Source organism: Eubalaena glacialis, chromosome 14, assembly GCF_028564815.1.
Source record: "Eubalaena glacialis isolate mEubGla1 chromosome 14, mEubGla1.1.hap2.+ XY, whole genome shotgun sequence".
NCBI lineage: Eukaryota > Metazoa > Chordata > Mammalia > Artiodactyla > Balaenidae > Eubalaena > Eubalaena glacialis.
Window position 1 is genome coordinate 93,876,620 of NC_083729.1, and position 15,173 is coordinate 93,891,792.

Genomic DNA, 15,173 nt, shown 5'->3' on the forward strand with positions numbered 1-15,173 from the left:
AGTCCTTGAAACTTTTTAACAATACTATGAGGCTATATTTAAAACTATAAATTAAGTTTTTAATTTAAGTTTAATTTTCTTAGCAGTTGCCGGGCCGACTAATTTGGCCTCAGATTCAAGGAACTGGACTGACTGTTGCAGTGACGCCAGTGACTCTCCTTCGAAACGTGTCAGCTCCCCAGCGTCCAGAGCCTCAAACAAGCAGGGTGTGCTTCCACGTCAGGTCATCCAGATCTACGATGAGTTACTCCAGATATACCAGAAACTGCAGGTGAGCCCGCAGGCTGAACCGAGGGTCCGGAAATGTTGATGTTGTCAGCGCCGAACATTGAGGAAACACGAACACAGGTGTTTCGTTTTAATTGTGTTAGTTAAGTGTTTATTTCCATCCCATCCTTACTGAAGAAATAAAACATAATTTGCTGGTAAAGTATGCTTTTTGAAGTAGGTGTTCTAGATTCATTGTTTTAAATACCTATATGTAAAAAGTTCTCCTGTCAGCTCTCACCAGGATGCAGTTCAGAACAGTGGCCTTTATCTTCTTTGTCTCTAAAGGATGTAATTCATGTCTTTCTCAAGCATCCACTAAGTGGGAGTACAGAAGGAAGCAGAAGTATATGTAATAACAATTTCTGTTTGAAATTCTTCTAGTTGGAAATACGTTATATTTTTATACACATGAAATAAACGTTTTTTAAAAGCCAGTATCAGTTTGTCTAAATAATTCAGATTATAATTACTGTAGCATTTCAGAAGATTATTTTGGCCTAAAATCGCTGGGGGAAAGCTCAGGGAGAGGCTTAGTGTGGTAACTTGACAGAGAGGCAGAAGTTCAAGAGGAGAGGAGCGGGGAGGACATTCTTGGTACAAGGAGTTGGAGGTGAGACACTTTGGAAGGAGGGCTTTATCAGGTTGTGAGGTCACCAGCCTGTCGGGAGAGAAGATGCTGACAGCTCAGGCCGAGGAGTGCCAGGGTGAAGCCAGTGTGTTAGGAAGATGCCTTCGACCGTACTTTACAGGGTAAAAAAGAGTAAGGATTCTAAGGACATAGCTATCATGTATAGCAAACACAATAAAGATATAAATATTTAATTTAAAAAATGAAGTACAGTGGGTTAATCTGGTTTAATTAATCTGTAGTTTAATCTGATTTAAAAAACTACTTAGTGGTCTTTTATTGTGTTGTCATTAAACATACATTTTTGGTATGCTGTGTGATATCATTCATTCAACAAATATTTGAACACCTCTTAATATGCTTTTTGATGCTAGGTGCTGAGTATATAGAAGTAAATAGAGTATATGGTCCTTGCCATGCATAGCTTATTAGAAGTGATGCGTAAGTACCCATGTAGTTACAGTTGTACAAATTTTAGTGAATGATATAGTTATAATATGAACATCTGATTGGAGTGGACTGAGAGACTAGGCAAGGTATTTCTAAGAAAATAACATTGAAGTCAGACGCTGAAGGTTGGGTAGCGTTTAGCCCAGTGAAAGAGGTCCGTTGTAGACAGACGTTCTGGTATGAGAAGCCCCTGAGTCCTGGTAATACTCATTCAAGGGAAATGTAGCAGGTGACTCTGCAGAGTTGCTTAAATAAATGGATTGGAGGGGACGGGTGTGGAACTTGATAGCCTAGATAGGGTATTCTACTGCAGTGGTCCCGGTGAGGGATACTGGTCACTTGGACTGGGATGGCGGCAGAGAAACAGAAGTGAGGAGATTGGAGATTTGTTTTGGACTTGGGGTGATGTGTTGGATATGGTGCAGAGAGAATCAGGTGTTGAGGATGATTCCCGCGTTTCTGGTTTGTACCGCTTGGAGGAAGAATGGATTTAGGGAGAAAGATCGAGATTTTCATCTGGAATGGATCAGGTTTCGAGAGTTAAATGCAGATATAGGTCTCAAGCGGTCAGTAGGTGAGGTCTGGAGCGGGTGCAGTGTGAAGAGGTAGGAGCAGTGCCCTGGGCTAGGGTGAGGGCCCTGGGGGTGGAGGGGAGCCAGGGGCACTCTAAGCATCATTAAGAGGTGTGATCAGAAGGTCTTGGAGGTTGTTTCAATTTGGGAGATGTGCAATAGGCTTGTAGTTCAGGGGGAAATGCAGGTCAGTTTTTTGGGTATTGGAAATGGGCTGCTTTTTGCTGAGATAGGGAACAAAACTAGAGAAGGAGAGGATTAATTCCATTTTTTAAAATATTCTAACTTTTTGTGCAGGAAATAATTTCTTTATTTTCTTTATTTTACTAGGTAACACTGTATTTTCATTTTTTTATTTGTTTTCTTAAGTTTTAATGTTGTATTTTTTGGCTGCACCATGTGGCATGCAGGATCCTATTATCCCTGACCAGGGATCGAACCCGTGCCCCCTGCAGTGGAAGCACAGAGTCTTAACCACTGGACCACCATGGAATTCCCTGTATTTTAGTTTTTAAAAAAATACGACATGTAGAAAAACATCAGCAGTGTGCCTGTTGCCAGTATTTTAGTATATTAACATTTTATTAATATTTCTATTTGATATTTTTAAAGAAGTCAAGCGTTTCAATTACAGATGAAGCACCCGTCTCCCATCCCATTTCCTCTCTTCCCAGGATAAAGCTCTCGCCTAAAGCTAGTGTGGATCATTTCTGTTATGTTTTAACTAAACCCTTTATGTATTCGTATGTATGCGTTGTTTTTGAGTGTTTTAAAATTTTATGTGATGACACATTGTGGATATGTTTTCACAACTTCCCTTGCTTCATTATTATTACATTTTTGAGATTTACATAGGTGGAAAATGTAGATGTAGTTCGTTCGTTTTAACTGCCATTTTGTATTCCGGCCTGTAAATAAACCAGCAGGACTTGATTTCTGTGTAGATGCACAGCAAGATGGAGTGCGCCCAGCAGGCAGCTCTGTTTGCTCCCTAACGCGTGAGGAAAGGCAGCGGGAGCACCACGTGGTCCTCCGGGGGGGGTAGTGCCCGTTCACTTACGTTCCTGTCGGCAGCATCCTGGTGTTCTCTTTTCCCCGTGATCTGATGGGTGTCTCAGTGATGTTGTAGTTTGTATTTTCTGCCTTTGAGTGTTGAGTCCATTAACGTGATTCTCTCTGAGTTCAGACACTAACGATAAAACCATATTTTTAAGCCAACCAGGATAGTAACCTACGGTGCAAACCTAAAGACCTTGAGAGTACACGAGGTAACAAGACTGTGTCCAGGAGTTCAGTTTCAGTTCTCCAGAATTCTGTGGTTCTTTGTTAATCAGACAACATAAGCACCATATCAGAATTTTTTGGCTTTCATCATCTGCTAAGATGAAAAGGTTCCAGCACGTTTCTGCCAGTGGTTGACTGATGATGGGGAATCTTCCAGTGATTGTAGTAGAACCCATCCCTCTGAGGGCTTCATCCATCTGCCTCAGGAACTGCTGGGACTGAGGCCTTGCCGGGTGTTCAGAGGGGAGGCTGGGTCCTGTGCAGAAAGCTTCCGCGTCCAGAACTGGTGGTCAGAGGAGAGCCTGACCGTGAGCCATCCCAGGAAAGGGAGGAGGGAGGTGTACCTTCACAGGGCTTGCCAGGCACTGCAGGAAGCAGCAGGTCAGGGTCTGATGAGAGCCCGCTTCCGGGTTCATAGACAGCATCTTCTTGCTGTGTTGTCACATGGTGGAAGGGCCTCTTTATTTTTTTTTAAAGTGTGCAATTCATTTATTTTTAGTATACTCAAAAAGAGTTACACTGGCCATCATCCCAGCCAATTTTAGAATATTTTCATTATCCCAGTAATGAAACTCCCTTACCCATTGCATATCTCTCCTCATGTCTCCGCATACTCGCCTCAGCCTTAGGTAACCACTAATCTACTTTCTGTCTCAATGGATTTGCCTGTTTTGGATTTTTCATATAAATATGTAGTAAGTATGTTTCACATAAGCACGAGGTAACTGGCTTCTTTCACTTAGCATGGTATTTTCAAGGTTTATCCATGTGGCAGCATGTATCAGTACTTTGTTCCTTTTTATTGTTGAATAGTATTCCATTATAAGGATGTTCCATATTTTCTTTATCCATTCATCAACTGGTGGACATTCGGGTTGTTTCCACTCTTTTGGCTATTACGACTAACGCGGCTGTGAACACTCGTGTTTAAGGTTTGTGTGGGCATGTGCTTTCACCTCTCCTGGGTGTGTACCTGGGTGTGTAGTTGCTGGGTCGTACGGCAGCCCTGTGTGTTTCTCTTTTTGAGGACCCGTCAAACTGTTTCCCAAAACAACTGCACTGTCCCACGTGCCACCAGTGCTGCGCAAGGGTTCCAGTTTCTCGCTGTCTTTGTGATTCTAGCCATCCTAGTGGATGTGAAGTGCTGTCTCGGGGTTTTGATTTGCATTCCCCTGATGGCGAATTGATTTCAATTTTGGACATGAGTATTTTGTGCTACCTGAAAGCACACAGGTGGAGATGTTAATAGGCAGCTTGGACTTGAGTCTGGAGCTTGGGGGAAAGAGCTGAGCACTGCAGTTTGGAAACAGTGAGTTGCGTGCGTAGTGCTTTTAGCCCCTGGGTGGATGGAACCAAGCAGAGGAAGTATGGAGAAAGAAAGCATCTTAATCCCCAATCTTGAGGAGCACAGTAATTGAAGGGCAGGGGAGGGAGTAGAGCCTGCGGAGGGGAAAGGAGACCCGGAGGAGGTGGTGTCAGGGAGGCGAGGAAGGAGGGGACCAGAGTGTGCGATGCGTGAAACCAGGGCTGCAGCGGGACCTGCGGGTTCAGTGATTGGGCAGCTGGTTCAGTAGGGGACGTGGGTGAGGCCAGATGAAAGTATCAGTACGTCGAGGAGTGACTGGGATGTCAAGAGGGCTCAGCAAACGTAGACAACATTTTAAAGAAGTTTGTGAGCAGGGGAGGCCAGTGGGCGGGGTCCAGAGAGATTTCATTTCTGATGCGACGGGAGTGTTGGAAATAATAGAGCACTGCGTGGCAGCAGTCTCCCCAGGAGGCAGAGGCAGTGGGAGGCCGGCCTCCCTTTGTAAGGCTGCGTCCTCGCGCTGTCTTCTGTGCCCCCGTGAAGGCAGAGACCAGGCTGCCTGCACAGAGGCTGGAGGAGGTGATGGATTCAGGGTGGAGGGTGGAGAAGGTTTGCATAGGCGCCGTGGGGAATGCGGGGAGGTGGGAGAGGATTTCTGGGCCGCACAGGAGCGCCTCTTCAGGTGTGAGGCTTTCTTCGCCAGGCGAGCTCAGCTGGTGGCGTCTGGCAGGGAAGGTGGCTGGAGGGCAGCCCAGGCGATGGGAAGGGGAGGGGAGGGGTGGAGGGCAGCCCAGGCGATGGGAAGGGGAGGGGTGGAGGGCATCCCGGCGGGCGCGGGGAGCTCCGCGATGCTCACCTCGCTTGCATCCCAAATTCTCTCGAGTCCTCACGGTGGAATCTCACTGGTGGATCCTGCAAAGTACAGGGTCACCTGCATGCCGGTCTGGCTGTTGCTGCGTCTGTGCTCACTTGGTTCCCGTGCGTCCGAAACGCCGTTCGATTGAGCTGCCATCTCAGTGAATGAGGCTCTCACTTGTACCGCTGGTGCGTGTGCTTCTGAAAAACACTAAACTCTGCCCTTTCCATACAGTGTGAAACTGCAGCACAACAGGAATTTGCTGAAGAGCTTCAAAAGCGAGAACATTTTCTGGCTGAGAGAGAAGAGCTGCTTTTCAGACATGAAAGTGCCTTGAATAAAATTAAAGGTGTCAGAGAAGAGGTTCTTACAAGGTTCCAGATCTTGAAGGAGGTAAGCGCATGGCGCTGACTTCAGCGCGCAGGGCCCTTCTCCGGTTTGGGCTCGCTGCTCGTTCGCATTTGCACGTTTGCTCAGCCTCCCCGCCCTCACATTTTCTCCTGGACCAGTTGAAGGTGGGTTGCAAAAATCAAGACCCAGCACCCTAAGTCCTTCTTCTGTGCTATGAATCGCCTCAGAATGAGGGTGTTCTCCGCGCCACTATTGAACAGGAAATGCATGCTACTTGTATAATTTAACTTAAAATACGTACACAGTCCACGTTCACTTTCCCAGTGGGTCCCCAAATTGTCTTTTGTTGCTTTTTGTTTTGTTCTCTGATCAAGGAACTAGACAAAATGCAGGCAAATCTCATTGGTTTCTCTGGATCTAGAGCAATCCACGTCACCAGTTTTGCTTTTTCTGAGGCTTTTCTTTGAAGACTTTTGGCCTGTAGTCTTAAAGAGTGTGTCTTATTCTGTATTTGCCTGATTGTTTCCTAATGTTTATATTCAGATTAAATATTTTTATCGAGACTGTCAGGTAGTTGGTACGGTATTGTTCTTTGTTTCATATCAAGAGATGGGTTACTATACCTGTAACTTACATAGAGGAGAATTTACTATTTGTTTTGAAAGCGCGTGCAGTCTCGTGATGGGCGCCGTGATCAAGAAGAAGAGTATCCCGGCCCCCAGAGTTCCCACGCGCTCCTCGTAGTTGCCCGTCTCCCCCACCTCCCTGCACCCCCCAGCAAGCACCCTCCCACCCCTCCCACTTTGCTGTCACCCCGCAGGTTTCTGAGGCTGTTCCTCTCTCCAGTCCTTTTCTTGTGCGTCCTTCAGATTTGATCACGGGATCACAGTTTCTTCTTTCATTTCCATGTTGCAATTGAGCTCGTCTAGAGAACTTTTTTATTTCTGGCATTTTAAAGTTCTAAATTTTCCAATTATTTTCAATTTTTCTCATGAGAATTTCTGTCTTTCCATTTGCATTCATTGGCATTTGGAATTCAGTTAAAAATCCCACTGTAGATCACCTAAGGGTTGGCATTTTTCTTGAAACCTAGTCACATTTTTTGGTTCTTTGTACGTGCAGTGAGTTTGGGATTGTCTTCGGGACCTTTTGGATATTATTAATTTTGTATAGATTCTGGATCCTTTCATAACACTCTGGAGAATGTTGGTTGTATGTATTCATTTCTTAAGCAGTGAGCCCAGTGGGTTGAGGCTGAGTGTTTTCTCACTGTGTGGGCTGTGCCCCCCTCGCTCGGTTTCCAAAGCCTGTGCTGTTGCTCTGGAGCCTGTCACGCAGGCACCGCTGGGGGTTCTCAGCCTTTGCTGTGATGCTCTGGGTCTTTAAGGTGCCTACGCGCAGTGGGGCTGTTTTTAAACTGAATTCCTGTCTCTGCCCCTTTGCTCTGCTGCTTTCGCCGGCTCAGGGCTGATCCAGATTTGAGCACATTCCTTGGCTCGTGGGGTCCCCTCTTCCTGGTTTCCCAGCCCTGAAAAGCAGTTTCTCTCCGATTGGCAGTGTCTGGGGCCTGCCCTGGGGCAAGACTGCAAGGGAAAACGAAACCCAGGAAACTTCAGCCCCTTGATGGTTTCTTCTCCAGGTTTTCCCTCCTTTCTACTGTTCCCTGGTTTTGTTTCCCTTTGACATTCCTTAGGTAGTTGCTTTTTGTGTTTTGCGTACGGTTTTTAGTTGTAATTAGTTGTAATCGTAAGAGAGGCAGAGAGCAGTGGGCGTATCCCTCTGGAAACGGAACCCATGTCATACATGTTTAATCTCTTCTGGAGGTGGAAGATTTGTACAGTGAGAATGTTCATCTAATTTTTAAAATACGTATAGTATTTGTGACCATATCCTAAGTTATTTCAGGAGCCATTTAATGTAATAATAAAGTTGCATAAAGCTAATTTTTTTTTTTAAACATCTTTATTGGAGTATAATTGCTTTACAGTGGTGTGTTAGTTTCTGCTTTATAACAAAGTGAATCAGTTATACATATACATATGTTCCCATATCTCTTCCCTCTTGCATTTCCCTCCCTCCCACCCTCCCTATCCCACCCATCTAGGTGGTCACAAAGCACCGAGCTGATCTCCCTGTGCTATGCGGCTGCTTCCCACTAGCTATCTGTTTTACCTTTGGTAGTGTATATATGTCCATGCCACTCTCTCACTTTGTCCCAGCTTCCCCTTCCCCCATCACAAGCTTGGATTTTTAAACAGGGCAAAAGGATGAATGCTTGGATTCTCAGCGCTCTCCATCCCAGTTTTAGCCTTGATTTTTTTCTCTTTGGATTTGTCTGTTTGCTACTTGTAATAAGTATAAAGCTAACTGCTTTATTTTAATGGAACCTAGATGATTACTTGAAAGAAGGAAATTAACTCAGTTTCTTGATTTCCTGTGGAAACTTGCTTGTTTTAATACATTACGCATAAATTTGAGAGTAAAAGGTGAAAGAAACTATATAAGTATTCACAATTTAAATCTAAAAGTGCTCTCATTTAAATGGAATTAGAGGGGAAATTGATTTTAATCATTTATAAAACTGGTTAAGGAAAGTCGAATAGTTTGGGGCTCAGGAAATTTTATTATGTATTTAAGTTTTCTGAGATGTACAATTTTAGCTCATTTATGAGAACAAGAAATTAGTTTGTTCTGTCTATGGAATATTTCTTCTACTCCACAAAGGTAATTTAAACCTTAAATTTTAATTCACAAAGCTATGAATAATTATCTAGTCTCTTGAAAAGGATCAGAAATCCTTCATTGTGTTATCATTCCATGATGTCAGATAGAAATTATTTCAGCGTGTTTCTGTTGTGGATTTTTCTGAGCAGAAGCAGAAAGTAGCCTTATTGCTAATTAATTTGTGTCCTATGTTTTCATAGGTGTTTAACATATGCTTTTAATGCTTTGTTATTAGTTTGGTTGATTATACAGTTTTTATAAATCATTTGCAGTATTAGTCGTTATGCTTAAATACGCTGATTAAAGTCCGTGTGATTCAAGGAGTTTTAATTTTTAATTAATTTATGTTCAGTGGCATTAGTGACATAGAATCTGTATTTTTCCCCTCCTAGCAACATGATGCAGAAGTGGAGCACTTAACTGAAGTTCTTAAGGAAAGAAATAAAGAAAGCAGGAGGCTAAGGTCCTCTTTTGATGCACTGAAAGAATTGAATGATAGCTTAAAAAAACAGGTAAGACCTATTTTATCTATATTAGATTATAAGACATTCTTAGAACTATATAGATGAACAAATTGTAAGTCAAAATCTTAGAACATATTCTGGCTAGAGAAAACCTTGATTATCTTTATTTGTTACCTTTATTATAAAATACTTCCAAATAGAAATAAAGTATTCTTAAGCTCTTGGTTTCTCATCGTCTGTTCTGACAACCAGCTGAGATGTTTGACAACTTGAAATTTTTTCAACTATTAATAGCAATGACTAGATTAAAAACAAGCAGAAGAAAACCTGCTAACCTGGGTACTTTAGGCGCTGATTTGTAGCTTTGCGCTGTTCTTGCACCTGCTGTTACACACCACCCTTTATGTTTGGAGTGTCTGTGATGTGTTGATCCTGTGCTGGGGAGCGTGAGCTCATGCCCACCGTGTCACCTTGCACTGCCCTTATGTATTAAGTGCTGTGGTTTAGCTCAGTGCTTAATAATACTCAAGTTGCACCAAATTCTTATGAGTTGTATTTTTTTCTTTCACTTCCCTTTGCCAGTTTTTGCCTGAAAGATGTGAAAGTGAAGGGCTCTGTGGAAGAGGGACAGGAGCGTGATCGTGTGTGTTCGTGGGGAGGGAAGCGTAGATGAGCAGAAGCGGGTAAAGCTCGTCACTTCAGTGGTTAAGGCCTTGGGCTGGGGAGCTTCGTGGATTCCATTGTTGGTGAGCTCATACTCTGAGAGAGAACTGGGCTCCTGGAATCCCTTGGCTAGCTGTGTGTTCTTCACTACTTGTTACAACCTTTCCCCTTGGCAGTGATAACTAGGTCCCCCATTTCTCACTTGATCTGACGCTCTGGCTTCTCTGAGTCAGGTCTAACCTCCCGCAATTAGAGTGTGACCTTGACTCACTGTTGTCTGGAAGCCTCCTTATCCTGGAGAGACTGCTTTTTCCCATCACAGTCTCAGGCGAGCACTCTTTTTTGAGAAGGGTTTCTTTAACTGCTAGTATAGGTGCATTGTTGCCCATACCTGTCTCTTAGGTGGATATGATCCTTGATAATCTTGCGTGTGTTTGATGAGTGTGTGGTGACAGGAAGTGTGCATTATTACGAGTTTGAACCTATTGATAGGAGTGGGGAAAGGTTGGAAAATTCACAAGAGAGGCATGTGGGACATAATGAAGAAGTTTAACATGGGAGTTCCAAAAGTAGTTAATACGGCAAAAATGTAATATGTGAAGAGGTGATATCCAAAGCTGGTGAAAGATGCCAACCTGTAGATTCTAAGAAATTCTGTTAACCCTAAGCAGGGTAAATACTGAGGAAAACCACATAAGCACGCTATTTTAAGACACGAAGACTTTAGGTAAAGATAAAATCAGAGAAAAATAAGACACCTTACCTTCAAAGAAGGAGCAGTAAGACTAATGGCTAACTTTTAAGGAGGAAATATCATGTACCTTATTTACATAAACAGGAAAAGAGAAATGCTCCCTTTCTTGTTGTATGGGGCCAGCATAACCTTGAAACTAAACCTGTCAAGAACATTACAAGAAAAAAAAAAATGCAAGCCAGTCTCCCATGAGTACAGATGCAAAAATTTTTAATATCAGCAAATTGAATCCAGAGGTACACAAAAAGTATAATACAACTCAGTGGACTTAGTCCAGGAATACAAGGGTCGTTTATCATTTGAAAATTAACACATCATCTAATAAAAGGAGAAAAATCATATAATTCCTTGATTTAAAATTCAGCACCAACTCAAAGATGATAACTAGTAATAGAAGAGAACTTAATTCTCATAGAGTATCTACAAAAAAAAAAACAAAAACCAACTTCTGAATCACACTTAGTGTAAGTTATTGAAATCTTCTCCCTTGAGATCAGAACAAGATAAAGGTGTTCACTGTTACTGTTTTGTTGAACTTTGTGCTGAAGTCCCGGTCAGTGCAGTGAGGAGAGGAAAGTCAGGGTCGGGAAGGAAGAAATAAGAATTATCCTCCGATGACATGATTATGCACAGATGTAGTAAGTATCCAAGTGAGCATACAGACAAGTTATTAGAATTAAACAAATTTAGGAGAATCTTTGGGTATAAGTTCAGTATATAAAATATCAAGTGTATTTCTGTATATCAACAATAATCAAGTAGTGAATGTTTATTGAAAGATACTATGGGTAGTAGCATCAAAAAGCAGTGGCTATCCAGGAATAAATCTAAAGAAAGATTATACATGTATAGAACATGCATAGTGAAGAGTGCAAAATGTTATTAAAAGCAGCTAAAGAGGACCGAAATAAGTTGAAGGCTATGTTATGTTCAGGGATGAGAAGACTCAATATGGTAAAGATGTCAGTTTTCCTAAATTAACAGATACATTTACTCCAATCCCAGTAATTTATTATGGTGATATTTAATGATTTGTATACTTTTCTGTACATACATTATAATTAAATAAAAAGTTCTACTAAAAGACGTTTCCTATTAAAATGTATATGTGTAAGATGTTAGGAGACTTGCACATTTTTCATAGAATGAAGTAAACTTTCTTAGAAACTCTTAATGTTTTAGGACCAAATGGTGGTTTTAGCTGTGATATTTAATCATGGATGCTACCTCTGTCTGTTATGTTATGTTGCTTGGTAACACAGACTAGATAAGATAGTACACTGGGAAAACTTTAGTAGGAAATCGGCTTGAGGTTTCTATTGAAATATCTAATGTTTTCCTACTTTAGTTAAATGAAGTAAGTGAAGAAAACAGGAAGTTGGAGGTTCAGGCTAAAAGAGTTCAAGCTCGTTTAGATAATTTACAGGTAAGGTACCTGCTCTTCTCTTGAGACACAAGTGAAATTTAAAATGACTGCCTTTGAACTTTCTCACTTTTAATATAATTTTTTTTTAATTCATGGATATGTACTGTCACAGAGGAAGTATGAGTTTATGACAATACAGAGATTGAAAGGAAATCCCCACGCCGCTCATGAAGCAAAAAGTTTAAAACAGGAAAAAGTACCAGTTTCAAAACCTTATAAGGTATGATATGATTTCTCCATTGGAAAGCCAGGACATTTTTCTCTTCCTTATTTTTTTTTCCCTTTAGCAAACATTCTTCTTGGTGTGAAAAGATTCACTGTGATAATTTCTTTGTAGAAAAGTATCGCTATAGTATTTCAAATATGCTTTTGTTTGCAAAAACAAAACAAAACATTCAGCTGCTAAGAATATTCGTGTATAAGGCTTTTTGGGGACATGTGTTTTCATTCCTCTTGGAAATATAGCCAAGACTGGAATTTCTGGGTCATAAAGTAGAGGTATGTTTAACTTTTGGGGCAACTGCCAGTTTTCCAAAGTGGTTGTACCATTCATACTCCTGCTAGCAACGTGTGTATGACAACTTTGCCAACATTTGGTGTTTGCAGTCTTTTTCATTTTGACCTTTGCAGTGGGTGGGTAGTGATACCTCGCTGGGCTTCAGTGATTTTGATAAATGCTCTAGTTTTTCATAGAGTGAACTGGGGGGATGGCCCTGTTTGAGGAAGGCAACGTTGGGGAGCCCCAGCAGCAGAGGCGGGACGGGCACCGTCTGGCCTGTGACGGGCCGGCGCGGTGCGGCAGGGCTGGATCCAGCAGGAGCCGCTGCGCTCCCAGTCCTGCGCACGGGTCCACGCACAGCACCTCCTCGACGGAAGGCCGGGGACCTCGTCCATCCGCAGGGCCAGGCCTGGGGGAGCTGCTTGTGCCGAGCTCTCGGGCCCCCCGCTTGGCGGTGCTGCGGGGTGTCAGCAGGGAGGTGCCGCGGCTCTGGGCCGTGCTGCCGAGAGCACAGAGGACCCGGCCTGCGTCCCCTCCGGCACCTGCAGTGGGAGGTCAGCCCGGGGCGGGCTGTTGACGTGGGGCGGGGAGGGAGCCAAGCCCACAGCATCGCTGGCCCGGCCTCCGCGTCTCGTCCAGGAGGAGCACGGCGGCCACAGCAAGGGCGGCAGCACCGGCCGCATGGCCCTCCCGGGGGCTCCAGGCCTAGGGCCCCCTTCTGACCTGCAAGGACCCCTCCTGGGCCCCACGTTGCACTCCCAACGGGGCTGCCCCAGCCTGTGGCCGCTCCGCCTGCCCTCGCCTCTATCAGGCCCCGGCTGTGTGCAGACGGTTTAGTGGTTGGAAAAGGTCGTATTTAACTCACCCCCCCCTTTTTCCTGTCATGGATGCTGGCTGTGAAAAAAAATAATTTTTTTAAAATTAATTTTATTTTTGGCTGCATTGGGTCTTCGTTGCTGCGCGTGGGCTTTCTCTAGTTGCAGTGAGCGGGGGCTATTCTTCGTTGCGGAGCGCAGGCTTCTCATTGCGGTGGCTTCTCTTGTTGCAGAGCACGGGCTTTCGGCACCCAGGCTTCAGTAGTTGCAGCACTCGGGCTCAGTAGCTGTGGCTCACGAGCTCTAGAGCGCAGGCTCAGTAGTTGTGGCGCACGGACTTAGTTGCTCCGCGGCATGTGGGATCTTCCCGGACCAGGGCTCGAACCTGTGTCCCCTGCACTGGCAGGCAGATTCCCAACCACTACGCCACCAGGGAAGTCCCGTGAAAAAATTTTTTTAATTAAAAAAAAAAATAAAGTAAATTGGAAAAAGTGGAGATTTATACTCAGGTTAGTCAAGATGATTGCAGTTTTCATCAAAAGTGCCTATGTGAAGAAAATTGAGAAAGTTAAAAGTGACTCTTGGTCAGAGTAGTATAACTTTGTTTTCATTCATCTGATTCTGTTTTTGTGGATTGCTGTCTGCTTAATTTTGCCTTTTTATTAATTTGCTTTTGTATTTCTCTGTCTAAAATTAAATCTAGTATAGTTCCTGTTTAAGGAACATGTGTGATAAATGTTGAATTAAACTGACTAAAAGTGATTTGAAGGAACACGGAAATCAGTTTAGTTGAATTTATAATTTTTTTATGGCACTTTGTTCTTATTTTCCTCCCATTTTGGTAGACTCTCAGAGAACAGGATTTCCAGGAAAAATTTTTCATACCCTATTTATAGAATGTTATGGTGTAAAGGAAGACAACTTTTTTGGGAAAAAGAAGATTTGAAGTTTCATGGTGGAAATCGTTTAGCTTTTGAGACCTTTAAATTTGCTAAAATGTATTAGTTATGGTGGTTCATGCTCTTGAGTTAAGGCCAATTTTACTCTTCTCCGTTATCAAACTTGGGTAAAGAATTTTAATGAAAATTCTCTCTTTTGGTTATAAGGTGCAGTTCTTTCAATTTCCTTGTTATGGTGGGTTTCTCCCCTTCTGTCAGCCAGCATTTAACATGTTTCTAATATTAATTAGAGATACTTGATTTGGAATTTCTTTCATTTGGAGAAGCTTTGTCATCCAATACATGTTTTAGTGTTTTAGATAAATTATTCCATAATCACTTACCAAATTTAAAACTTGCCTTTGAAGTTTTAGGAGGCTGTGAATTGAAAGAAGTGCTTGATTTAGTTTTTTGCCTTATAGGTACCACTTAATGGACAAGTTTATGAACTTCTAACTGTCTTCATGGACTGGATTTCGGATCATCACCTTAGCAAATTGAAACATGAAGAATCTGGAATGGATGGTGAAAAGGCACTGCCCACATTTGCTTCTCAGAGAAATGATATTCAGCAGAAGTGTGTGAAGGTTTGTTTTTTAATTTGAAATATATGACTCAGTAGACACGAAGATTGAAAAAGTGGTACATTTTACAAGAGAAAAAATATTGAAAGTATTTTTGATAGAAAGTTGATTATACCAATAGTCAGTTCTAAAAAGATTCATTTCAGACTTAATTCAAATTAATTCATACTTATATTTTTTGTAACATGATGGGAGTTTCTTTTTAAAGGCAGACCAGAAATTGAAAACCTACTCCAAAAATGGTAAAATAATTGTGTATTAGAGTTAGGCAGATAATCAGTGATAGGAACAATTCCTGATACACATCGTTTTAGGATTCAGATCCCACTAAAATAATTTTATTTTGCCTTTTGTCATGAAGGGTTAAATAGTATTTTCAAGGGACTTCTCGTTAACAAAGAGAAATGACCATTTTCTTAAATTACAGACATTAATTTGGATATTGATACTCAGGATTTCCAGTGAGTATAAATTGTCATTAGAGATTGACGGTTGCATTCTACAAGAAATACATTAAAACTGTGAAGAGTGGATATCTGAAGTTGTTTGTTTGGTTTAACGAATTATTAAATACAGGCCAGGGTTTCAT

General features: G+C 42.3%; 1 protein-coding gene across 7 annotated transcripts in view; it reads left to right on the forward strand.

The window, feature by feature from the left end:
- The window catches only part of CCDC138 (coiled-coil domain containing 138), a 58,193-nt gene that overhangs the window by 5,247 nt on the left and 37,773 nt on the right, over positions 1-15,173 (forward strand). For 4 of the 7 annotated variants that reach the window (XM_061210594.1, XM_061210599.1, XM_061210597.1 and 1 more), the window contains exons 5-10: positions 84-271; positions 5,601-5,759; positions 8,834-8,953; positions 11,671-11,748; positions 11,861-11,968; positions 14,423-14,587. In XM_061210594.1, the coding sequence (XP_061066577.1) occupies positions 84-271; positions 5,601-5,759; positions 8,834-8,953; positions 11,671-11,748; positions 11,861-11,968; positions 14,423-14,587 (818 nt within the window). The remainder of the gene's footprint in view (positions 1-83; positions 272-5,600; positions 5,760-8,833; positions 8,954-11,670; positions 11,749-11,860; positions 11,969-14,422; positions 14,588-15,173) is intronic. The other 3 variants (XM_061210595.1, XM_061210600.1, XM_061210598.1) reach the window with 1 other exon arrangement.